This window comes from Urocitellus parryii, chromosome 4 (assembly GCF_045843805.1).
Source record: "Urocitellus parryii isolate mUroPar1 chromosome 4, mUroPar1.hap1, whole genome shotgun sequence".
Lineage (NCBI taxonomy): Eukaryota > Metazoa > Chordata > Mammalia > Rodentia > Sciuridae > Urocitellus > Urocitellus parryii.
Window position 1 is genome coordinate 201,463,195 of NC_135534.1, and position 25,589 is coordinate 201,488,783.

Genomic DNA, 25,589 nt, shown 5'->3' on the forward strand with positions numbered 1-25,589 from the left:
TCTCTCTCTTAAAAAAAAAGAAGGAAAGAAAGAAAATAAGCAAATAGAGGTACAATATTTCAGGTGTTCACATAATGAAAAGCACAGCACTGAATAAGGCCATAAAGAATAGTCAGGGGAGGCTTCTCAGAGGAGGTGACACATAAGGTGAGAAATAAGCAGCATAATGGAACAAACCAGGGGAATGTGAAAGGGATGAGGTTTTAGGGTGAGAGCATCACATATGCAAAGGACCGTAGGCTGAAGTGGAGTAAGCCATCAGAAGGGAAGGGCAGTAAGAAGAGAGATTAGAGCAAGAGCATCAGGTCACATGGTTAGGACTTTGGAGGTAATGATACCCTCACATATGTATTATTAAAGGACATAATGCCTGTAAAACCTAGGATAAAGTAAGTGCTCAATTAAATAAATATTACATTTTAGAAAAGTAACATAAAAGTTACCACTTTATGCTAGGCATGATGATGTAGGCTTGTAATCCTGGTGACTTGGAAGATTGAGGTAGAAGGATTGCAAGGTCAAGGTCAGCCTTGGCAATTTATCAAGATCCTGTCTTAAAAGAAAAATTTAAAAAGGACTGGGGATGTGGCTTAGTGGTAGAGCATGCTGGGTTCAATTCCCAGTACTATTTTTTTTTAAAAAGTATATAGTTTAGTGGGAGGCAGTGCATTCACAGTGTTGTGTGAGCATCACCACTCTGTAGTTCCAGAAAATTTTTATCACCCCAAAAATAAATCTTGTTAAATGCCACTCCCATTTCTCTCTCCCTCTGAATCCTTCCAACTGCTAGTCTGCTTTCTGTCTTTCTGGATTTGCCTATTCTGGATATTTCATATAAATGGAATTGTACAATATGTCACCTTTCGTGTCTGGCTTCTTTCACTTACCATTATGTTTTCAAGTCTCATCTGTGTGGCAGCCTGAATCAGTACCCCACTTCTTTTTATGGCTGAGTGATATTTAATTGTGTCTACATACCACATTTTGTTTATTCAGTGGCTGGAATGTGTGTTGTGTTCATTCTGAGCCTGTTTGAATAATGCTGCTATGAATGTTCACACAGGTCTTTGGATACCTGTTTTCCAAACAAAGAATTACTGGATCAGCCAGGAGCAGTGACACACACCTATAATCCACATGACCTCAGAGGCTGAGACAAGAGGATCACAGGATCAAGGCCAGCCTCAGCAATTTAGCAAGGTCTTGGGCAATTTAACAAGACCCTGGCTCAAAATAATAAATAAAAAGATCTGGGGGTATATCTCAGTGGTAGAATGCTCCTCTGTTCCATTCCCAATACAAAAAAATTTAAAAATCTTATGGTAATTCTGTTTAACTTATTGAAGACCCAGTAGACTTTTCCATAGCAGTCATTAATAGTAATAGTAGCAATAATAGCAATTTATTAATAATAATATTATTGTGGATTATTATTATTATTATTATTATTAATTAAAGCCTGTTGGGCTCTACTCCTGAACTATATCCCCAGCACTTTTATTTATTTATTTTAAATTTTTTTGGTATTAGGGAGGAAATCCAGGGGTGCTTAACAGCTCTTTTTTGCATTTTATTTAGAGACAGGGTCCCACTGAGTTACTTAGGACCTCACTAAGTTGCTGAGGCTGGCTTTGAACTCAAGATCCTCCTGCCTCAGCCTCCCAAGCCACTGGGATTACAGATGTGCACAACCATGGCCAGCTTATTTTTTATTTTAAGGCAACAGTCTGCCTAAATTACTGAAGTCTCAGATTTGCAATCCTCAAGATGGGAAGATCTTCCAGGTTCTTAGATAGACAGAATTTGCAATCCTGCTGCCTTGGCCTCCCAGGTTGCTGGGGTGACAGCTGTGCAGACACATAAGGGCCCTATTTCCCTGCAGGGGCTGCCCCACCACCCCGCACCACCACCTTTACCCCCGCCCCGCATCAGGCCAGCCGGGCTGGATCCTGCTCACCCCACGGCACTGGCTGACGTCGCACAGAGCCCCCTGACTCCTCCATCCCCACAGGTGTTCGGTGACCTGGACCAGGTGCGGATGACGTCGGAGGGCTCGGACTGCCATTGCAAGTGCATCATGCGACCGCTGAGCAAGGACGCGTGCAGCCGGGTGCGCAGTGGGCGCGCGAGGGTGGAGGACTTCTACACCGTGGAGACCCTGAGCTCGGGCACCGACTGCCGCTGCTCCTGCACCGCACCACCCTCCTCGCTCAACCCCTGCGAGAACGAGTGGAAGATGGAGAAACTCAAAAGACAGGCACCTGAGCTCCTCAAGGTAGGCGTGGCGGGGCCAGGGAGGTGGTGCCAGGCGTCCTTCGGTGACAGCGCACCACGTTCTGGGAGGCAAGTGCTGTCACCACCCCATTTCACAGGTCAGGAAACTGAAGCTCCCCAGGGAGAACTCACTTCTTGCCCACGACTGTTCCGCCAAACTCCTTTTATAAGTTATTTCTCCGAATGCTTATACCATTCTGTGACATGTGAGATGATCGTCTTCGTTTTATAATTTGGAAAACTGGAGGTTTAGAGGAGCTAGGTAACTTGTCACCCAGTGACAGGCAGCCTCTGTCTATACAGGTTGAACCTCCCTAATCTGAAAATCCAAAATCTGAAATGTTCCACAACCTGAAACTTTTTGAGGTCCACAAGTGGAAAATTCTGTACCATGAGACTTTGTTTCCTGAACAAATTATTTAAAATATTATATAAAATTACGTTCAGCTATATGTATAAAGTGTCTGTGAAACAGAATGAATTTTGTGTTTAGATTTGGGTTCCATCCCAAGCCGTATATTTGCAAATATTATAAAATTCCCCCCCAAAAATCAAAATCCAAATACAAAACTTTCTGGTCCCAAGCATTTCTGGTAAGGGACACTCCACTTCTGTGTGAATTAGAAACTGCATCCCCATAGGCAGACTCAAGAGAGGTCCCATTTCTGGGAAAGCCAACACCAGGGTGAGGGCCCACCACTAGGCCCAAGGTTAGGTGTGTTCTGGGTACATCTCAGTCCCCACTGCCAGCCAGATGCCTCTGTGCCATTCATACCAAACCCAGCAGGGCACCCAGTAAGACTGATGGGGCTGGGATTGGAACTGAGGTTCTACTGTGTCCAGAGCAGGTGCTTCAAGGGCTTTTCTCTTCTTTCTATTGAAAAGGGCCAGATTGTTGGCATCTTTTCCAAGTATCCTTTTCAACTCCTTCCAAACATGTGTCTGTTTTGCCTGTTTGGTGTCACAAAGCATGCAAGGTTACCCTGCCTGTGAGCTAACAAGTTAACCTGACAGTTTCATAGACGTTGGCAGAAGACTCAAGCCTCCTGGGTCCAAGACAAAGGATTTTACTACTCACAGCAATTTTTCATTTTTATTTTTATTTTTATTGGTACTGAGGATTTAGCCTAGGGGCACTTTACCACTGAGCCACAAGCCCAATTCTTTTGGGTTTTCAATTTTTTTTAATATTTATTTTTTAGGTGTAGATGGACACAACACAATGCCTTTATTTTTATGTGGTGCTGAGGATTGAACCCGGGTCCCGCCCGTGCTAGGCGAGCGCTCTACCGCTGAGCCACAATCCCAGCCCTGGGTTTTCGTTTTGACACAAGGTCTCCCTAAGTTCCTTAGAGCTTTGCTAAATTGCTGAGACTGGCCTCAAATTTGTGATCCTCCTGCCTCAGCCTCTGGATCCACCGGGATTACTGGCCACTGCATCCGGCCAGCAAATATTTTCTTGCACTGGTTTCCCAGCTCAAGTTTCCATGGGGTGATGCAGTTAGAGGCAGATTACCCACAGCGCACACAGGGAGCAGTGTTATAGAGAAGAGCCCCGAGTTAAGGAAATCTGAACCTTTTATAATTTTCTGGAGGGAAATGCTCTGCTCTTGCCTTCTTCCAGAGCTGTTCCCTATACAACGAGATGGCTGGGAACAAAGACAGCTCTTCTGTGTGCAAGATGTGCAGAAAAGCAAGAGACCCTGAAAACTTGTCTCCAATGCTGGACATGGTGTCTCAGCTGCTCAGGAGGCTGAGGCAGGAGAATCCCAAGTTTAGCAACTTAGTGAGAGGCTGTGTCAAAACAAAAATATAAAAAGGACTGGGAATGTATCTCAGTGGTAAATCTCTAGTAACCCCCACCCAAAAAAATAAAGAGAAAGAGAGAATTGTCTCACAGCAATTGGCTAAGAATGTTTTCTTTAATTTTACCTTTAGTTTTATTTTCATAACACCTAACCTGACAGTTTCATGGACATTGCATGCCAAATATTTACAAAATTGGAGGGGGAAGGTGAATTTTAGGCCTCCTGACAGTTTGACGGTCACTGAACCACACTGTCTTCCTGGAAATTCCCAAGCAACTTCAGCCACTCAGGCCACAGACTTGTCTTCATTGACAGGGACAAATTCAATTTCTGTTCCAGTCTGCTTCTCAGTAACTGAATCATAAAGATGCTTGACATGAAGACACACAAAGCTCTTTTCATGAACACTGGCTACTTTAATCCTTGCCGCAACCCTTGGGAAAGGGAACTTATGGTGCCAGCTTTACTTGTAAGGGACTCTGAGGCCCAGAGAGGGGTTATGACTTGCCTAAGATCACACAGCAAGAGAGTGACAGTACTAAGATTTGAACCAGGGAATTCCCTGTAGCATCCCTTTGCCCACAAGAGAGGTCACAGGCAGCTCTCTCACCCAGGAGCCTTCTCTACCAGGCCATGGTCCCTTAGGCCTTCTCATGCCCTGCAGACATGGGGGACTTGACTCAGCCGTGGAGAGCTGGGAGAGTAGGGTGAAGGTGGACTGAGCAGGTGGGGCCAGAGCAGGCCCAGGGGATCCCGCCTCACTGAGCTCACAGGGCAGGAGTGAGTGCCGAGGGTACCCACTGAACCCCAGGAGGAGAAAGGGGCAAGGCACTGGCTTCTCCCATTCAGTGTGGCCCCCCCTTGGCACGAGGTTACTCTGAAACATGGGGCGGGGCCTCAGCAGGGCACCTGCCTGCGTCACCCTCCTCCCCTCCAGGTGCTAGCTCCAGCTGGGACCTGGCCTCCTGCAGGGCTCTGCGCAGCTCCCTCCAGATCAGGTTGGTGGCCTCCCCTCCTCTACTCCTTGCTTTCCGATCATGGAGCACACGTGGCCTAGCCTGGAGAAGTCCCCAGGCTTGTCAGGACACAGCTACTGACCCCAAGAAGGCAGTGTGTTCAGTACTGGGCCAGGGATGTCCCAGGGACTGAGAGAGCCGCAAGCAGGGGATAACCTTGGATGGGCCTTGAAGGATGTGTAGGAGTTCCTCAGGCAGAGAAGTGAGGCCGTCCTGGACAAGGGCCAGTGGAGTACATGTGACAGAGGCCTCCCTGCCCTCTCTGCCCGAGCCCTGCTGGCCTCCTGTCACCTCCTCTTATATAGTGTTTCTCAAACTATCTGCAGTGAAGGATCACCTGGTTTTTTGTTGTTGTTTTTTGTTTTTTAACCCAGGGGTGCTTAACCACTGAGCCACATCCCCAGCTCCTCCCCCACTTTTTTTTTAAGAGAGAAAGAGAGAACTTTTTAATATTTATTTTTTAGTTTTTTTTCGATGGACACAACTTCTTTATTTTATTTTATTTTTATGTGGTGCTGAGGATCCAACCCAGCACCCCTCGCATGCCAGGCGAGCACATTACCGCTTGAGCCACATCCCAGCCCCTCCTCCCCTTTTTTTTTGATAGATAGGCTCCCACCAAATTGCCTAGCACCTGGTCATTCGCTGAGGCTGGCCTTGTACTTGTCATCCTCCTCCCCCAGCCTCCCAAGTCGCTGGGATCAGAGGCACGGACCACCACACCTGGCTGACTTTTTAAAAAGAAAAGGAAAAAAATCTGTCAAAGACCAATATTTTTGTAAAACACCAATGAGTTATTAGAAAAATGAACCAAAACAAAGACAGACATGCCAAATGTAAGCCAGTGTTTTCTTGAGTCCACAAATAGACAGCTGCTCTGTCAAGTGGCTATAAAGCTTTCTAAGAAGCCGTCTCGTGTTCTGTAATCATTTTATTAGAGACGTAGTGGGCGGCTTGAACCCGCGCTTGTCACAGGACACACTCGGAGCAGCCTGCTGCAGCACACCGTGTGTCTTTCTCCTCACCTCCAGCACATGGCACACGCTGTACCCTTGGCTCGGAATGTCCTTTCTGGGACATTGCTGCCTGATCTGTGCTCTTCTGTCAGAGCTTGGCTCCAACAAAACCCCCCAGCAGCCTTTCCTAATCCACACCCAGCTCCAGACAAAGTTGGCCCCCGCACCATGAGTGATCTGGGCATCCATGTATCACTGCCTGTGTCCCCTGTTCTGGGTGCCTATGTGTCACCGCCTGTGTCTTTGTCTGTAGAGGACGCTGGGGGCTCAAGTCCTCTTGTTCCTCTCTGTACGTGACTCAGTGTAAACCTGTGCTGAGCCTGAAGAGGGGGGCAGGGGTGGATCAAATGCCAGGCTCAGGAGGAGGGACACCATATGCGGGCAGTGGGGAGCCATGGAAAGCTACCCGGCAGGGAGAGACCCTTGTCAAAGCTAGTTTCAGAGGCCGTGAAGGCACAGAGTGAGGCTGGGAGCTGCCCATTGGCCCCCTGGAACAGTGACCGTGGCACTGGTGTTCAGAAGCCCTTGCTGTGTGCCCAGCTGGGCTCAGCTCAGCTCAGCGCAGAGTCCCCCCTCCTTACCACAGCCCTACTGCCCCCTCTCACAGCAGAGGACACTTCTGCAGGGCTCTCCAGCTGTGCGCCACAGAGCCTGGGGGTGCTGGGCAACCCCCCAGGGCCAGAGTGAGGTTGTGAGGGAGCAGAGAGGTCTCTGGGCCCTACCACGGCTCCCAGCAGGGGTGCCCACCCCCTTTTCTGTTTCAGAGCTTAGGTTCTCCTCAGAGAAAAATTCCCTGGCTTAAAAGAGTCTGAACACCCCTGGGAAAGTGGGAGTAAAACTTCCACTTTGGGAATAGCTGGCCTGGGCCAGACAGGCGCACTGGCCTCCCCAGGCCCTGAGAGAGGCTGCGGACGGGAGGGAGCCGTGTGGGAGGTGGGCCACAGGAACTGCCCTTCCCAAGAAGCCAGGGAGGGCTGATTTCCCAGCCAGTCCCTGGGGCCAAGGTTTCCCTGACCTTCTTGCTGGCATCTTGGCCATGGGGGGGGGGGTGTCATATCCTGAGGAGGGGGGGCAGCTGCAGAGCAGACCCTGGGCTGGGCCAGAAGGCCAGGCATTGCTCCCAGCCCTGCCGTGGACCTGTGGTGCAAGCCCCTCACCCCGAGCCCCTGTTTCCCTGTGGGAACCCAAGACGGGAGCAGCAGAGCATGATGGGAAACGCTCGGGTTTATTCTAACCTGGACCCTGGGCCTAGCCCCACTGTTGTCACCTCCTGGCCGTGGGCAAGTCACTTCTCCTCCCTGGGGGTAAACACTGGCCATCCTTTGGGTTTGGTTGGGTCACTAGAAGCAGGCCTGGGAACCAGAGATTTGTATGCAAGGGACATACTACGAAGGTGTTCTCTAGAGAGAGTAAAGGGGCAGAAGCAGGGGGGAGGGGAGACGTCCAGAAGGGTGTGGCCCAGGACAAGAGCCAGCCTCAGCCAGGTTCCCAGGGGAACACCATTCTCCCCTCTGGGGCAAGGAAGCTGGGATGCCACACTCGTCAGTCACCCCTCAGAGCCACCCCCAAGGTGGCCTAGCACTTTGGGAGCTTAGTGGATCCTTGAAAAGAATCACAGATATATTTGCTTAAAAGAAAGGCACACCAGGATGGTCAGCTGGTGTGGGGTGCAGTCGGAGAGGAGGAATAACCACTATGCTCAGCAGCACAGTAGGAAGACTGTGGCTGACAGCAATGAATTGTATATTTCAAAATAACTACAGGAGAGAATTTTGAACATTCGAATATATACCAGCACAAAGAAATTGGTAAATGTCTGCTGCGATGGCTCTGCCAATTACCCTGATTTGATCATTACACAGCATATACATGTATTACAAGGTCACACCGTACCACGTCAATATGTACCATGATCATGTGTAAACAAAAAATAGACTTAATACCAGGTGCAATGGCCCACACCTGTAATCCCAGCAGCTTGGGAGGCTGAGGTAGGAGGATTGCAAGGGGCCAGCCTTGGCAACTTAGCAAGTTCTTGTCTTAAAATAAAAAAATAAAAACAACTAGAGGTGGGGTTATGGCTCCGGTGGCAGAGTACTTGCCTAGTATGCGTGAGGCACTGAGTTCAATCCCCAGCACCACATAAAAATAAACAAATAAATAAAGGTATTGTGTCCATCTACCAAAAAAAAAAAAAAAAAAAACTGGAGATGTATCTCCAGGTTAAGGCATCCCTGGGTTCAGTTCCCAGTGAAAATAAATAAAATTTTTAAAATATTTTTTTAGTTGTAGATGGACACAATGCTGTTACTTTACTTATTTATTTTTATGTGGTGTTGAAGAAAGAACGCAGGGCTTCACGCAGGACAAGTGCTCTACCACTGAGCCACAACCCCAGCCCACAAATGCATAAATTTTTAAAAATTTTAAAAGGAAGCCCATGGAAGTCAGGGGAAATAGGGACCCAGGAGATCCAGACAAGCCCCCAGTGTCCTCTCTACTCCCCGTGGGGTTGCTACCAGGACTAAGTGACAGAACTCACTAAGCCCCTAGCCTGGCAAGTGATAGGAGCTCACAAGGGAGGATCTGCAGCCCCTGGGACCGTGGGCAGACTGGACTAGTGGGTGCACGGGCCCAGGCTGACCCTCTGAGGCTGTGGGTTCCGAGGTTCCTCACTGGGCCTTGTGGAACCCTTCCCCTTCCCCTGCAGCTGCAGTCTATGGTGGATCTCCTGGAGGGCGCTCTGTACAGCATGGACCTGATGAAAGTGCACGCCTATGTCCACAAGGTGGCCTCCCAGATGGACACACTGGAAGAGGTAAGGACGGGCTCCTGCCAGGGCCAGGCTAGTGCAGTGCTGGGGGCTCAGGGCAGGGTCCACCTGGGCAATTCTGGCTTGATCCTGGTGGGTTTTGGGATCTGGACTCCAGGAGGGATTGGGGGGAGGGAGGCGTAGCCCACGGGGTCCAGCCTTTGGAGAAGAGGTCTGATTGCAGCTCCAGGGCCTATAGGGAGCTGGAAGCTTGGATGGGGAAACCAAGGCACCTGCTGTTGTAGGAGAGAAGTGCGTAGGGACTGGCACTTGCAGTTGCCCCCAGTGAGCCAAGGTCAGGCCCCACACTGCATAGCTCTGAGGGAATCACTCACAGAAGTGGCCAGGTCAGTGGTGCCTGCTGGATGGACACAATATGGCAGGTCTGGCTAAGCTGGCTGGGGCTAGACTCAGGACAGTATGACTGTCCCAGAACCATCCGCGGGGAGACCGAAGTGCTAACTATCCTGCCTGTTCAGGGTAAATCTGCTGTATGGCTGGGCAGACAGCCAGGACTGCCCTCTGGGGACAGGGAGAGCCTTAGATGAGCGTGGGGGTCCAGGCTACAGGCTCAAGGGTTGCTGGCCTCTGCTGGCATAGCGTGGCCTCCTCCCATTTCCTGCATCCGGTCTCTGCTGAGCCACTGGGTGTCTGGGAGCCTGCAGCTGCCAGGAGCAGGCGTGGGGGCTTCCTTTCCCAGCTTCCTTTACAGAGAGAGAGGGCACCTGGGCATCCTGTGCCCCAGAGTGGGAGATTAACCCCTTAGCCTAAAGCTTTGGTCACAGTGGCTTTAATGACTCAAAAAGTGTTTGGTGAGGTCCACTGTTGGCCAAGCCCAGGCCTGCGTGGGGGAGAGCTCACGCTTGTTGAATTTGTTCTGTGCACCTGTATTTCCTGGGTACCTGGCATAATCCAGGCTCTGCTGGTGCCAGCTCTGAGGCTCTCCTCCTTTGACCTTTCCTCTTGTAATCTCAGGAAATACTCACCCACTTCACGTAACTGAGCCAGATGATCTGGAAGGTAATCTGCAGAGCCTGGAACAAATCAGAAATGATTTTCACAGCCACAGAGCAATGATTGTTTAATTGTCTTCTGTTTTGCATTATCTGTGCTATGTTTTTGTTAACCGTGGTTTGCTAAGTGATAAACCTATGGGACAAAAAACAGCTCTTTGCTATCTCTGGGAGGGAGTGAACAGTCTTTCTCAGGAGAAGCTGGCTCCCTCTGCCAAAGGGAGGACGCTGCCAGGGTGTCAGGTAGCAATGTGGGGTCCCGGCTTTCCTCTGTTCTCCTCCACCAGTGGTTCTCAGCCAGGTGTAAGTTTGTCCCCCTCAGCCAGCAATATCTGGAGACATCTTGGGTTGCCAAGATGCCACTGGCTTCTCGTGGGTAGAGGCCAGAGATGCTGCTAAATACCCTGCAATGTGCAGGACTGTCCCCAGCAACAAATGGCCACCTGGCAAATGTCAATAGTGCTGACTATTGTGGAGAAGTCTGCCTTACACTTTTCAACTTCTGCCTTAACTGTCATCACAGTTTAAAATGCACGTGCCCCCAACCTAGATGCCCATCAGTAGATTAATGGGTAAAGAAACTGTGGTTTATATACACAATGGAATATTACTCAGTATTAAAAGTGAATTAAAATTATTTGTAGGTAAATGGAAGGAGATGGAGAATAGTATGCCAAGTGAAGTAAGCCAATCCCAAAAAACCTAAAGGCCGAGTGTTTTCTCAGATTAGTGAATGTTGATCTATGATGGGGGGGGTGGGAAGAATGAAGGAACTTTGGGTGGGGCAAAGGGAAGGGTGAGGAGGGGTTATCGGGAAAAGATGGTGAATGATGGAAAGATGGTGGAATGAGATGGTCATCATTACCCTGATACATGTATGATTGCAGGAATGGTGCGTCTCTACGTCAGGTACAATCAGAGAATTGAAATGTTGCGCTCCATATGTGTGTGCGGTGAATTGAAATGCATTCTGCTAGGGTACAACTAAGTAGAACAAATTTTAAAAATTAAAAAAAAAAAAAGAAATCAGGACCTTCAAAATATAAAATAAAATATAGCATAATAAAATGCACGTTCCCATTCCTTAGCCTTTCTGGTCCTCACAGTGACCCTGCATCTTAATGTGAATCCCCATTTTACAGGCAAGGAAGCTGAGACTCAGAGAAATCCTCACTCACCCAAAGTTACCCGGTCCACAAAGTGGAGAGGAAGGATTTGAACCCACGTGTATCAGTCTCCTGCCTCCCCCTGGTTGGTGCCTAAATCTGAGTCCCCCAGGGCTGACTGGACATGAACCACTTTAAGGTTCTAGAATGGTTTCTGAGTGAAATTTGAAATGAAACTCAGATGCTCCTTGGCTTCTCAGCAAAGTGCTCCCTGGAGCTAACTCTGCTCTCTCCTGCCTCAGCTCAGAAGTAGTTTCTGACGTATCCAGGCCTGTTGGAGTCTTGGGGACCTTACCGGCCCACCCAGCTTCCCTGAGTGCTGTGCAGTGGGCAGGGCCAACCTGGGCAGCAGCCCAGCCAGCAGGATCCTGAGGTTACAGAGGACTCAGAGTGAGGAGCATCTTGGTTCTGAGCAGTCGTTGCCAGCAGGATTTAGAACCAGGAGTAGACTCCGGATGGGCTGGGAGCTGCTAAAGTTAGCCTGGGCAGCAGGGCCCCAGCAGGAGGAGAGGCAGGGCTCAGGGCTGTGGGAGGACCCCCGGGCCCAGGAGAGGGGTCCAAGGCCAGAGACTGGCCCACAGCAAAGCCCCAGTCTACTCCAACTACATTGTTTAAATATGTTATAAAAAGTAAGTGTTTATGGGCTGGGACTGTAACTCAGGTAAAGCATTTGCCTAGCTTGTTGGAGGCCTGGGTTCCAGCCCAGTACTAAGAAAAAGAAGAAGAAGAAAGGCATATATTTATGTATTACTTGTAATGTTAAAAAAATACTTTTAAAATAGCAAAAGGTCAAAAGCAACTTCAGTGACCGTCCCTAAGGGCTAACTAAATTCTGGCTGTGCATACAATGGTACAATGAGTGGCCATTAAAAGGAACAGGGAAGCCGGTTGCCCTGGCGCCAGCCTGTAAACCCAGCAGCTGGGGAGGCTGAGACAGGAGGATCGTGAGTTCAAAGTCATTCTCAGAAAAAGTGAGGCACTAAGCAACTCAGTGAGACCCTGTCTCTAAATAAAATACAAAATAGGGCTGGGGTTGTAGCTCCGTGGTAGAGCACTTGCCTCGCATGCATAAGGCACTAGGTTCGATCCTCAGCACCACATAAAAATAAATAAATAAAATAAAGATATTGTGTTTGTCCACAAATAAAAAAAAAATATATTTAAAAAAATACAAAATAGGGCTGAGGATGTGGGTCAAGTGGTAGCACACTCGCCTGGCATGTGCGAGGCACTGGGTTCGATCCTCAGCACCCACATAAAAATAAAATAAAGATATTGTGTTCACCTAAAACTAAAATAAAAAATGAATATTGAAAAAAGCTAAATCTTTAAAAAAAAATACAAAATAGGGCTGGGGATGTGGCTCAGTGGTCTAGCGCCCTTGAGTTCAATCCTTGATACAGAAAAAAAATAAAAACAGCGAGCACTATATAGCCATATAGACAGATATGGAACAGTTCTCAAAATAGGCTGTTAAATGAAAAAGAAAAGTATTGAAAAGATATATGTGTATATGCTTTTTTGGGGGGGTACTGGGGATTAAACCCAGAGATACCCTAGCACTGAGCTGCATCCCCAGCCCTTTTTATTTCTTATTTTGAGACAGGGTCTCTCTAAGTTGCTGAGGCTGGCCTCATGATCCTCCTGTCTCAGCCTCCCAAGTCTTTGGGATTATAGAGGTGCCCAGAGCCTGGCTGTACATATACATTTGTCCCTGTCACTGTACTGACTCTTTAGAAGGACATGCAAGAAATGCATAACAATGGTTAGCACTGAGAAATAAAAAAGGCTGAGAGAAGATATATATTTTAGACTCATTTATTTATGTCTTTTTAATTCAGTACCATAAGCGTGTATTATCTATATTTTCATTCCTTCACTTGTTAAATTTAAAACATGAACAGCCACCAGGCCTCCTAGTCCATGCTTTGTTCCACCTGGGTTTTCCCGGTGTCATCCCTGCTGGGGCCCTATCCCCTGCCCCAGGAGACTGGGCAGCAGGGCTGCATGGCCAAGCTGGGGCATCCCTCTGGGATGGGGACTCCGAGAAAGTGGGCCAAGGAGTGACCTTCATCCTGCCCCACAGAGCATCAAGGCCAACCTGAGCCAGGAGAACGAGGTGGTGAAGGAGAGCGTACGCCATCTCACGGAGCAGCTCAAGAGCTACGAGAACCACTCGGACATCATGATGAGCATCAAGAAAGAGCTGTCCAGCCTGGGCCTCCAGCTGCTGCAGCGGGATGCAGCTGCTGTCCCTGCCGCTGCCTCCGCCACGGGCCCCCATAGCAAGGTTCAGGTAAGGCTCCAGCTCTGACCACAGGCCAGAAGGTGACAGGAATTGGTGATGGGGACACAGGGACTTAGCCCTCAGGGCCAGCTTCGGGTAGGCTTGGGGCTGTGGGACAGGCTGGAGGACAGGCTGGAGGGTCCACGGCAGGCAGGCGAGGGTGTGGGGGCTGCTCTGGGCCCGCTGGGGCAGATGTGCAGATTTGGCCAACGGGCCGGTCAGGTGTTTGGTAATATTCTTATTCCCAAATTTCCAAACTAGTAGGGATAGAGTTGTGGACTAACACTCCCCATCTGGCCTCAAGAGACCAGGTCAGCTCTCCTGCAAAACTGCTTTGAGCCACCCCAGCTCTGGCCCGGTTCCTGGCTGGGTTGTGCCTCTTCAGTGGGATGCGGGCAATGCCTCTGTAGAGTGACCCTGTAGAAAGACACCAGTTCCCCCACCTGTCCCATCTTCAAGCTCAGCACAGAGTGCTAACGTGTCTTAGTGCAGATTTGAGGAAGGTCCCCCCTGCAGGCATACTGCAAAATAAAGTCCTTGCACTGGAGAGGTCAATTACAAAGAGAGGCGCCTTTGGGTGGATAAATTGAGCAATATCCTTCCTATGATGGACACATGTCCGGGCCCCTCAGTCAGTTGCCCGCCTGCCTGGGGGCAGGACACAGCCCAGTGACCTTGGTTTTTGGTGAGCAGCAGAAGCCACCTGACATTGCTGGAATTTCTGCTCTGAACCTGACTTTCTCATGGATGTTATCCATTAATTCCAGAGCCACCTTGGAGGAGGGTTGGCCCTGGCTGTTTGACAGACGAGAATGTAGGGAGAGTGGTCACGCAGAGAGCGGGTGGCTGCGTGACTGCCAAGCCCCAGCCCTTCCTCCCCACCTCTCAGCCTCCTGTGCTGACATTGTGATAGTGGGGCCATTTGTAACTGCAGCCGGACCGCCTGAGTACTGAGAAGGCACAGAGGAAGCCTGTGCCTTGGCCCAGTGCTGGCTTCCTGCTCTTTCCAGTGCCAGCTCCGCAGGCGCAAATGAGTGCTGTTTTGGCAACCGCACAGAGGCAACCCGATGCTGTGCTCGCCATATCTGCCGGAGCTTCTGCCTAACAATGGGTGATGTCACAGGTCCTGTGTTCCTGTGCCAAGCCAGCATCAGAGGCATTTGAATAGGAAGTGAAAATAACAAAATCACAGACATTAGAAGTGGCACATCCTGGGGTAGTGGAAACAACTGCACCAGTTTGCCTGGGACTGAGGGGTTTCACAGGATGCAGGGCCTTCATTGCTAAAACTGGGAGTTCTGGACACATTAGGAGTAGTTGGTCACCCTGCAGAGGGACCCAAGAACCTCTCGCCTGCCCACACACTAAGACCAGTAAGAGAGGCCAACCTGGGAAGCAGGCAGGTGAGGCTGCCTCTGAGGGGCCAGTCTTATCTACCCCCAGGCGAAGAGAGGACAGAAATCGGGAAGAATGGGACAGGAATCTAACCTCTCAGGTTGGATCTCAAGTCTGCAAGGGAACTAGAGAGCTTCAAGGAGAAACGGAGGCAAACCAGGCCTGGGTGTTGCCGTTGTAGGAGGGAAGGAACGCCATGCCTTAGGAACACCTGGGATGTAGGGTTTGAAACAACATGACCATCCCCAGCCCCCACATGCTGTGCTCTCGTGACCCCCACAACATTCTCTCTACTGTTCCCCAAGCCTGAGACTTCCCTTCTCGCCCAGGACACAGCTGGAGGGAAAGGCAAGGATACCAACAAATATGGCGGCATGCAGAAGAGCTTTGCAGACAGGGGCCTCCCAAAAGTGCCTAAGGAGAAGCTGCTGAAGGTGGAGAAGCTGAGGAAGGAGAGCAGCAAGGGCAGACTCCCCCAGCCCACAGCCAAGCCCCGAGCTCTGGCCCAGCAGCAGGCCGTGATCCGGGGTTTCACCTACTACAAGGCAGGCAGGCAGGAGGGGACTGAGGCCATAGCTGGTGAGTTGGAAGGGAGGAGGAACTTTGGGGAGTGGGTCCTTGCTGAGAGACGGCCTCCTTCAGGGATCCTCCTGTCTTCTCTGCACCCAGATGGCCCCAGATTCCAGCTCCATCCCTTGCTTACCTGTGGCTCCCCTTTGTTCATCCACACGGGGCCTAATACCCTCTCAGAGGGTTGTTGGGAATAAAATGATAGGCCCCTGAGGGGTGTCCTAATCCTACTCCCCCTTTCTGGGTCCTGCTGACCACTTTGTCCAGTGAAACCCTCTGTGGGGCCCATGTCCAAGCAGGGAGGGAGGTGGGACAGTCAGGTTCCTGTGTCCTTCAACACCCCCTTGTTTTTTGGCCTCTCAGAGCTCAGGGGTTTCTTTCCCCAAACCCTGGTGCCAGCTGCTGTCCATGATCCCTGCCATGTCAGCCTGGCCACAGCACAGGACCCCTGACCCTGGCTGGGCCACTGCCCAGGAACAGCTGCAGGCATCTGACTCTACCAGCAAGGCCCGTGGGAAATGGGCCCTGGGAGGCTGCCGAGGCCAGGTCCCCTGCAGCTGCCCCTGACTAGAAGGACTGTGCCCTGGAACTGAGTCTAGGACATGAAAGAATTGGTACAAAGTGCTCGACACTGAGAAAAGGGAGGAACCTCGTGTTTGGAAGCACACATTTGCCGGGACCTATATAAACATTTTACATATATTTTTCCTCTAACCAACACAGTAGCCTATGCTGGTGGGCCTCGGGGAAACTGAGGCCTCCAAAGCAGGAAGACTTGCCCATGAAAACTGTCCCACAGTGGGGACCGTGGAGCTGGGCCTGGGGCCTGCCCGCTGGCCAGGAAGACCTCCTGCCTCCCACTTCAGAAACTTTCACTTCCTCCCATGTGGGGGGACCTTTAGGAGGCCGCTCCTTCCCTGGCCCGTGGCTCTGTGGCTGCCTGGGGGGCCTGGGGTGAGCGGGAGTCTTCTCTCTGCAGACAATGCCCTCAAGGGCACTTCCTGGTTGGAGCAGCTGCCACCCAAGGTGGAGGGCAGACCCCCCGAGGGCAACTCTGCAGAGCTGGAGCAGGACAAGGCTGGACCAAGGGCCTCAGAGGGAGTCAACCTGGGCCCCGACACCCCCACCTCATACCCTGCCACCACCACCAGCACCAGCCCAGCCCCCACCACCACCAGCACCAGCCCAGCCCCCACCACCAGACCCCTGCCCACGGAGCCACCTTCACACCCAGAAGCCCCTCGCCAAGGTGAGTAAACCTCATGGGGATCAGCGGACTACAGCTCACGGCCTGTTTGTTGGGCCTTCAAACTGAGAAAGGTTTTTACATTTTTAAAGAGTTATTAGAGCTGGTGAGACATCGTACTCCTGTGATACCAGGGACTTGGAGCTGAGGCAGGAGCATCCCAAGTTCCAGACCAGTCAGGGCAACTTCATGAGCCGGGTCTTCAAAAATAAACGAATACCTACATAAACAGGGCTGGGGGTGTAGCTCAGGGGTAGAGCGCCCTGGGTTCAATCCCTAGTACTGGGGGCGGGGGCGATAATCCAGCATCTATTTTCATTTCTCGGTTTGGCAATGCTGTCTGTCTGTTGTTTTTGCCCTGCTGGGAACTGAACCCAGGACCTCAAGCGCCCAGCCAGTGCTCTGCCACGGAGTCGTACCCCCAGCCCTCTCTGGCTGTTTTTATGTCCGCACATACTTTTGACTTATGTCGCAGAGTAGAAATCCTCAGGGAACCCTCGATCTCGTCCCTGCTTGGTCTGGGGCTTGCGCTGGCAGGCCTCTCTCTTGAAGATCTTCCAGCTTCGTGGACCACAGCTGCCTCACGGTGCTACTTCGAGAGCACTGACACTGTGGGGAGGTCACACAAAGTAAAGGGCACAGCTGTCTGGTGGCCTGACAAGACCCAGAAACCACACCACTAACAGGCTACTTGATGAGGTGAGAGATTGCTCGGTGGAAAGAGAAAACAGAACGCAAACTGTGTGCTGAGGAGAATCAGGGTCGTGAGGTACGTCCGCAAGGCTTACACGCAAAGGAAAAAAGAAAAGGAAGGAAATACGGCATGGTTAATAATTATCTGGATAATGAAATTCTTTTTAGGACTTTATTTTCTTTAAGGATTCTTAATTTTTAAAAATTTTAATGGACAAATAAAAACTGTATATAGGTATGGCGTACCACATGATGTCTGGGTACAGGTACACATACAGAATGGTAGATCAGACTAGTCATCATGTGTCGGACCTCACATACCAGTTTTTGTGTTTAGAACACCTACAATCTACTCTCTGAGCAATTTCCAAATACACAATGTACCAAACTCATTCCTTCATCTAACTAAACTGAATCCTTGGAGCACCACTTCCCCATGCCCTGCCCCCTGGTCATCACCATTCCACTCTCTGCTTCTGTGGGCCTACATACCAGATCCTGTACCTTTTGTTTCCCAAAGGCAGGGAGGCCAGCTGCGAGGGCACCCTACGGGCTGTGGACCCCCCCGTGAGGCACCACAGCTATGGGCGCCACGAAGGGGCCTGGATGAAGGACCCTGCGGCTCGGGATGACAGGATCTATGTCACCAACTACTACTACGGAAACAGCCTGGTGGAGTTCCGCAACCTGGAGAACTTCAAGCAAGGTCAGGGACCAGGAGGTGGGAGGGGGCAAGGTGTGGCAGCCTGGGGACAGCCCCTGGACACTTGGCCCTCCTTTACCTTGGGATTTCCTGTGGTCCAGCCAGGTCTAGCTCCCCATCATCAGCTCCTCCAAGGAAAGGAGTCTGGGGGCGCTGCCCTGGGGGCCCAGCAGACCCCATGGCACCTGGCGTGCTGGCACTGTGCCAGGAGCTACTCTGCAGGGACAAACAAGTCAGATGCAGCCCTGCCTCAGGAATATGACTTACCACTGAGGGGGACAATGACTGTCCTCCGGTCGAGTGCCTGCCGTGGGCTGATTACCCACACGTGCCAGCTCATGGCATCTCCTAAGTCTCTGGGGTGAGAGTTATTTCACAGGTGAACAGGCCCAGGGCCTGGGATCTGAAGGGCTGTTAGCACAGGGAAGGGCAGAATTTCAGTTACCAGATCTGGGGCCGGATGGGGGAAAGGGACCACTTAGACATGGCCTGCCCTCCAGAGGTCACAGTCTGCAAAGGGAGGCAAAGGCTTGAAGAGACAATTTCAGGATAGCCTTAGAGAGCTTCTGGCGCTGTGGGAAGCCAGGCTGGAGGTCAGGGAAGACTCCCAGGGGCAGCAATGGGCTGAGCAGAGTCCTGGAGGAAGAATAGGAAGGAGCCAGGCAAACAGCACTGGCAATGACAGGAAGCGTGTGGCTTGGGGTTGGCGAGGCCTGGGGGAGGCCCCCGAGCACCCTGAGAGCCATGGAGTCAGAGAATAGACCAGAATACCTAGGTCTTTCTTCTGCCAGCTCAAAATTGACCTGGTCTCTGCCTGGAGCAGCTCACAGGCTGGTGGAGAAAACCAGCGATAAGAGCGAAGGTGAAGGGTCACAGGAGGCCAGAGGCAAGGTGCAGCCTGGGGAGGTGAGGGAAGGCTTCCTGGAGAAGGTCGTGTTGGTTGAGCATCCTGAAAGATAAGCAAGCATTCCCCACCAGACCCGAGGGGGAAGGAGGGGGAACAGACAAAAAGATCTGCATGTGCAGAGGCCCTGGACTGGCATCCCTCTGCAGGGTGAGCCATTCCACGGCTAGGGACCCTCTGAGCCTGTGTCCTCGTAGGCACAGGGACGGCGTCAGCACCTCCTCATGGCCCCGTGGTGATGGCATAGGATGCTGGGTCCAGGCCCAGGCACATGGTACACTCTGGGTACTAAGTGCTTTGCCCACACTTCCCAGCCCTTGCTGATCTCTCGGGGTCACCGTGGGCTGGGGGTCGTCCAGGAGGCTCTGGTGTGACCGTGGCCCTCCACTGTGCAGGCCGCTGGAGTAACATGTACAAGCTGCCCTACAACTGGATCGGCACTGGCCACGTGGTGTACCAGGGCGCCTTCTACTACAACCGCGCCTTCACCAAGAACATCATCAAGTACGACCTGCGCCAGCGCTTCGTGGCCTCCTGGGCGCTGCTGCCCGACGTGGTGTACGAGGACACCACACCCTGGAAGTGGCGCGGCCACTCGGACATCGACTTTGCCGTGGACGAGAGCGGCCTGTGGGTGATCTACCCCGCCATGGACGACCTCGACGAGGCTCAGGACGAGGTGATCGTGCTGAGCCGCCTGGATCCCAGTGACCTCTCTGTGCACCGGGAGACCACGTGGAAGACGCGGCTGCGTCGGAATTCCTACGGGAACTGCTTCCTGGTGTGCGGGGTCCTATATGCTGTGGACACCTACAACCAGCACGAAGGCCAGGTGGCCTACGCTTTCGACACCCACACGGGCACCGACGCTCGGCCGCAGCTGCCCTTCCTCAACGAGCACGCCTACACCACCCAGATAGACTACAACCCCAAGGAGCGGGTGCTCTACGCCTGGGACAATGGCCACCAACTCACCTACACCCTCCACTTTGTGGTCTGAGCGGGGACCTGTGTTCACAGGAGAGGCCACAGTGGGCACGGGGACTCCCCCCAGCAATTCCTGCAACCCACGGTCAGCAAGTATTTCTTGGGGCATCCGGGGCTGGGGGCTGGGCCTGTGGTAGCAGCCAGGAGAGCACCTCCTCAGCACCCAGCCAGTGACACTCTCTTCTTTGTGCACAGCACGTGCCAGGAGCTTGACCTGCACTCAGCCTTTCCATCCTCCCAACGCCTCCCTTGGAGGTTGAGGTCATCAAGCCCATTTTACAGATGAGGAGAATGAGGCCCAGAGAGATAGCAGCCCAGTTGGGATCAGGCAGGCTGTGTTCCTGTTGTAGCCTATTTTGCAGAAGAGGTGATTTCACCAAGCTCTCCCCCTCCTCCAGCCCTCTCCCCTCATCTCCCCTATCCTCCCAGCCTCCCTTCCCACCGCGGCTGCGCAAAGCCAGAGAGGCCTTTGGGGCCAATGCACTGGTGTTCCATCCCGGGCCCTTGTTCTGGTTGAGCTATTGGTGGCCTTGGGCTTTGGGTCCCTGGGCCAATGTCTCTGCTTCTTGCCTTTGGCCAGCCCCCCTACCTCACCCCACCCTCTGTCCAGCCACATTCCGAACCTCCACCGTCACCTAGCCACTGAGCAGAAACCACGCCCCAAGAGAAAATCCTGGCGGATGTCCAGAGGCCCCTCCCTCCTGCCCTCACTCCGATTCGCCCTCCTTCTTCAGCAGCAGCTTGTGTTTCTGCAGCAGCTGGGAAGGCCCCAGGCAGCTGGCCGAGCCCTGTCCACCCAAAGCACTGGCTTAGGCCTTGGGTCCCCTTCCTGGCCCTTCCTGTGGGGACTCAGGTCCTTTCTCTCTGGCCCTTCAAAGCCACAACCTACACACACTCAGGGAAACCCCCAGGTCTGCCATGAGAAGGCCCTCAGCCCCAGGTGGGCTGGTCCAGGATGGCACGGGTCCCTTTTCCTGGTCAGTCTTGGCCTGATCACTGCTGGGGCAGGCAGGTCTGAGCAACAAGCTTTTCCTGCCTTCAAAATATTGGTCCAGGGCTGCCTCGAGCCCAGGATTTGGGGCTGAGGATTCCCAGGTGGGCCACTTGGTCTGGTGCTTCTGATGGCATCCCAAGAGTCTCAGACCCGGGCAGCCCAGACCTTTAAATGACAAGACCTTTAAACCTGATGCTCATTCCTCCAGACAGGAGCTTTAGAGCTGAAAAGAAGCTCTAAAGGAAGCTGCCTTGGGTTCCTCCCTTGCCACTTAAAGAAACTCCTTTTTTTTTTTTTTTTTTGTCAAAAAGAAAATAGGCCCCCAAAGGCTTAGAAGATGGCTTCGAGGCACACACAGCCAGTCTCCTTCCAGAAGGGCTTTGTCTATATCCTTTTTCTCCTGGCTCAGAGCTGCTCTGCCTGGAAAGGCAATCGGTGGCACCCAAGCCACCTAGCACCTTTGAAGGTACCCACTGCCAATCCCTACTGCCCCTGGACCTGCTGCCTTCCCTGAGCCCACCTGCCAGCTCCCTGCATTTCTGTAGATTTGAACACCCAGTTGCCCTGTTAGGGAGTTCAGCCACCTGGCCATGAGGGCGAGGAAGTGCATTTTGTTCGGAGAACATTTCTCCCACCATTGTCAGGTGATATTGCTTGGCTTAAGCTAAAATTCACCCCTGGAATCAAGAGGGACAATGACACCCAACCAGGCCAGGTCTGACTCATAGAGGAGGACACATCCAGCCTCCCCCACCCAACTTAGCCTCTTCAGGGGGCTGCGGGGCCTGGCCTTTCCCTTGGCCCTGGGTGTGGGTTTTACAAGGCTGTGTTTGTGATGTCATAGCCCAGCCATGTGAGTACAGGCCCCATTTCTTCATTAGTCTGAGACAAGGGAGCATTGGAGAGGGCTGGTTTTGAAAACTTAAAGGACAAGCAGCCTTGTTCTCCAAGGGACATGATGCTGGTCACGGTCCCCAAATATGCACCGGGCCCTTTCCGTTTTCAAGGCCCTTGTATGTGCTTTATGTGCTAAGGACAGCTCTTTTCCTTTACAGATGGTCACGCAGGAGTCCAGAGAAGTTAAGTCACTTGTCACATGGGCAGCTGAGGGAAGGTTCAGTGTTCAGAGTCAGGTGATAAAACAGTGCCACCCACAGGTCCTGTCCTCCTGACACGGTGGAAGATAAACACTCTGAATGTGACCATGTTATAAGCAAGGACACTGAAGTCACACAGGAGCTTAGCCTGTGGCAGACCTGGGGTTTCAGAACGTGTTCTTTGCCACCTGTGGCCACTTTAATGGCAGCTCCAGAAGCGGTGGTCATTGCTCTTATCCGGTGTGGCCAGGAGGGGAGCCACAAGAAGGGGATGGGGGCCAGCTTGTACAGAACCTTGCATGCCAAGCGAGTCGTGTCTGGAGCAAAGTGGAATTTAAATTGGCAGAGAAAAGGCAATTTTAAGATGGATTCTACATGGATTTTTTCCTGTCTGTGATTGAAAGTGGGAAGGATGTGTGTCGTGGGGAACTGGCACCAGCCCGTATCTGCCAACTTGTAGGCTCTAAAGGAAACCTGACCCTGTCAGCTATTTTTTAAAATCCATCTTGGGCTTTATTACATTTGGCAACAAGTACTTCAAACAAGGAAGGGCCTGGACCAGGGAGGGCCACCGTTTCTTACTGACCTTGGCTGTGAAGCCAAAGGAAGCGGTCTCATGTTTCCGAACAACGTGATGCGTGAAGGAGTTTTGGCTGCTGCCTTGGATTCCTCCCTAGAGATTTCCAGGCCTTATCATTATTTTTTCCCCTCGTGCTGGGGGTGGAACGAGGGCCTGGCACTTGCTAGGTAAATTCTCTATCACTAGGCCACACCCCCAGGCCCACCCGGTCCCCAGGCCCCCGGGTCCCCAGGTCTTGAATTTAATCTTCGCACTCTGGGGAGGAGGGAAGATGCCTCTTCCTTGGGGCAGCAAAGAAGGGGAAGTCAGGCAATTCTCCGGACCGATAGGAGAGGGCCTGACAGCCCGAGTGTTCCAGAGCCCCTTTTGCTCCACTGGAGACAGCTGAGGTTTCAGAAGGACACAGCGCTGTGCGGCTGTCAGAGATGGGAAATAGTAGAAGTCCAGGTCTGGAACCCAGCCTCACCTCTTCCATGCTACAAGCTTGGGCAAATTCTTTACTCAGGGGAGGGACATTAACTCCTCATACAGCTGAGGACATGCAGCTTAGTGAGGACAGAGGGCAGCAGAAGACCCCACAGTCCCCTGGAGCTGGAAGGCACCTTGACATGTATTGTCACTCATCCGCCCAAGATCCCCCAGGGTGGCATCGTGTCCCCCTTTACAGGTGATGAGCCTCGGGTTCAGAGAGGTTAGGCCGTCAGCTCAGGGTTCCTAACAGGTAGAGAGGCAAGATTTGAACCAGGTCTATTTTTAAACCAAAACTCCCAATTAACCAAACTCCCAATTAACCGTTGTTAGGAATCTTGTAACTAGTATGTTCTCTTCTTGGTTGCGGCTACTGGAAGCTCAATGTCAAATTTGAGATCATTTTTAACAACTCTACTGAGTCTCCTGCTGGACTCACTCCATTCTAGCTTTCCGCTTGCTCCTTTGCCTTGATCTTTTTATTTTTATTCTATTGTATTTTATATATTTTTGTAAGTTGCCACAATATTTTTTTGCATCAAGGTGGCCTATGTATAAATAAAATCCATCACTGAAAGCTTAATTTAAAAGTCTTAACTGAATACCGTGGTCTAGGGCTGGGGCATGGCTCAGGGGCAAAGGGCTTGCCTGGCCTGTTCGAGGCCCTGGGTTCCAGCCCCAGCACCAAATCAATCAATCAATAAACAATAAATGCTATGGTCTGTATCTTTATCATAACACATTTAGTAACTTTCTTAAAGTTTTTCATTTGCTGTACAAAGTGGCCTTGCTGCTCCATGGGTCCTAGGATCTAACAAGAATGATGAGCTACACAGAATTCAACTCTGGCTAAAAACTAGACCCTCTCCGGGAGAAGTAAGGTGTGCCATCATTAAAGGTGGGCAGACACGGCCACCCAGTCACTGTCCCCAGCTTCATGTGAGGGCTGCAAAGAGAGAACTGCTGTTTCCACAAGCTTCTGGGTCAGGATGTGGAGCTGAGAGAGAGCTAAGAACAAAAGGAAGTACTTCCCGGGAAATTTGAGGAGCCTTGGAAAGCTCTTAAGCCTACGTTTCCCAAACTTCTGTCTCTTGGGTACCCTCCCCACAACTTTCCTCATCTCTTTTTCCCATCTGCGGGATGACACTGTTTCTCTTCAGATGATTCCATTCTGCTTACTAAAATAATTTTATTTCCAAAGGAAGCTTTATAAGTGGTCAGCCAAACGAAACACAACAATTTTTTTTAAGGGAGGAAGTTTACATTACAATTATAAAAAGAAAGTCAGTATCAGTGACCATGAATACACAATGATCACAATCAGGGATGCTTTGTCGAAATCAAATGGCACTGTTACCTTCTGGTCTGCACAGTGCCTGCTAACCTCCAGGACCAGTCACCTCCCTTTGTTAAAAAAAAAAAAAAAAAAGAAAGAAAGAAAAAGGAAGCTTATGGTAAACCCAGCAGCTTAGGAGGCTGAGGCAGGAGGATCATGAGTTCAAAAGCCAGCCTCGGCAACTTAGCAAGGTGCTAAGCAACTCAGAGAGACCCTATCTCTAAATAAAATATAAAAAGGGCTGGGGATGTGGCTCAATGGTTAAGTGCCCCCGGAGTCAATCCCCAGTACCAAAAAAAAAAAAAAAAAAGAAAGAAAGAAGAAGAAGATTATTATGGGGCTGGGCATGTGGCTCAGCAGTCAAGGGCTTGCTTAATGTGGACAAGGGCCACACACTGGGGAAAAAAAAAGATCTGCAAATGTGGAGGGATGTAAAGGCTAAAGTGGACAGCAAGCAGGAGCAGGAGGGCATGAATCGTCCTCGAGTAACTGGAGGGTGGAGCCCGGAGGGAAGGGCCCTCTCCCCTATGACTCAGTGGCCCTTGGCGTGGTGGCTGAGGTACCACCCAGAGCTGTCTCGAACCACTGATGAGCGACACAGACTTACACCAGCACATCCTCCTGCAGAGACACAGACACATGGACACACTGGGCCGGGGCTTCTCTCCCCAGCCCCCGACACCCGGGAGAGGGCCCTGCCGCTGCGGACCTTAGCAATAACAGGAGTCCGGCTCTCCACAGGACAGACCTACCAGGAAGAGCACCACGGCTTCAGAGCAGGGGCTTCTGGACCATGCCCCTCTCACCCTGCTTTTCCCCCACCCAGGGTTGACCCTGGTCCCATGCAAGCCAAACATGGTTGGGCTTAGGGTAAGTGGACCTGGCCTTTCCCCTCAGGCCTGTCACCGCCCCCCAGTGCTGTCCACTTCCCTCTGTCCACTGCCCCACGGTCTCTGGTCCAAGTTTCCAGCTAGCAGGGCTTTCTGGTACATGTACCTACACATAGCTGCCTCCTTTGTGACTTTCAGATTCCTACTCCTCAGGGAGATTGTCACTTAGGATGAGTCTGAAGTTAGCCCCGTCCCATGAGCCAACTTGCTTGGGTTCTGTCAGAACAGAGCTTGTCCCTCGCTACGCCAGAGCCTAGGATTCCCCGTGAACGTCTGCAATGAGAGTGACCTGCCTCAGCATGGGCAGGTTCTTTGGGTGTCCTGAGCAAGCCAC

At 51.6% G+C, this 25,589-nt stretch overlaps 1 protein-coding gene across 1 annotated transcript in view; it reads left to right on the plus strand.

The window, feature by feature from the left end:
• The window catches only part of Olfml2a (olfactomedin like 2A), a 31,051-nt gene extending 7,343 nt beyond the window's left edge, over positions 1-23,708 (plus strand). Inside the window, exons 2-8 of the mRNA XM_026386518.2 lie at positions 2,012-2,275; positions 8,825-8,932; positions 13,192-13,401; positions 15,117-15,366; positions 16,337-16,606; positions 17,817-18,002; positions 19,299-23,708. Of these exons, the coding sequence (XP_026242303.2) occupies positions 2,012-2,275; positions 8,825-8,932; positions 13,192-13,401; positions 15,117-15,366; positions 16,337-16,606; positions 17,817-18,002; positions 19,299-19,903 (1,893 nt within the window). The 3' untranslated portion in view covers positions 19,904-23,708. The remainder of the gene's footprint in view (positions 1-2,011; positions 2,276-8,824; positions 8,933-13,191; positions 13,402-15,116; positions 15,367-16,336; positions 16,607-17,816; positions 18,003-19,298) is intronic.
• Positions 23,709-25,589: the final 1,881 nt, after the last annotated feature.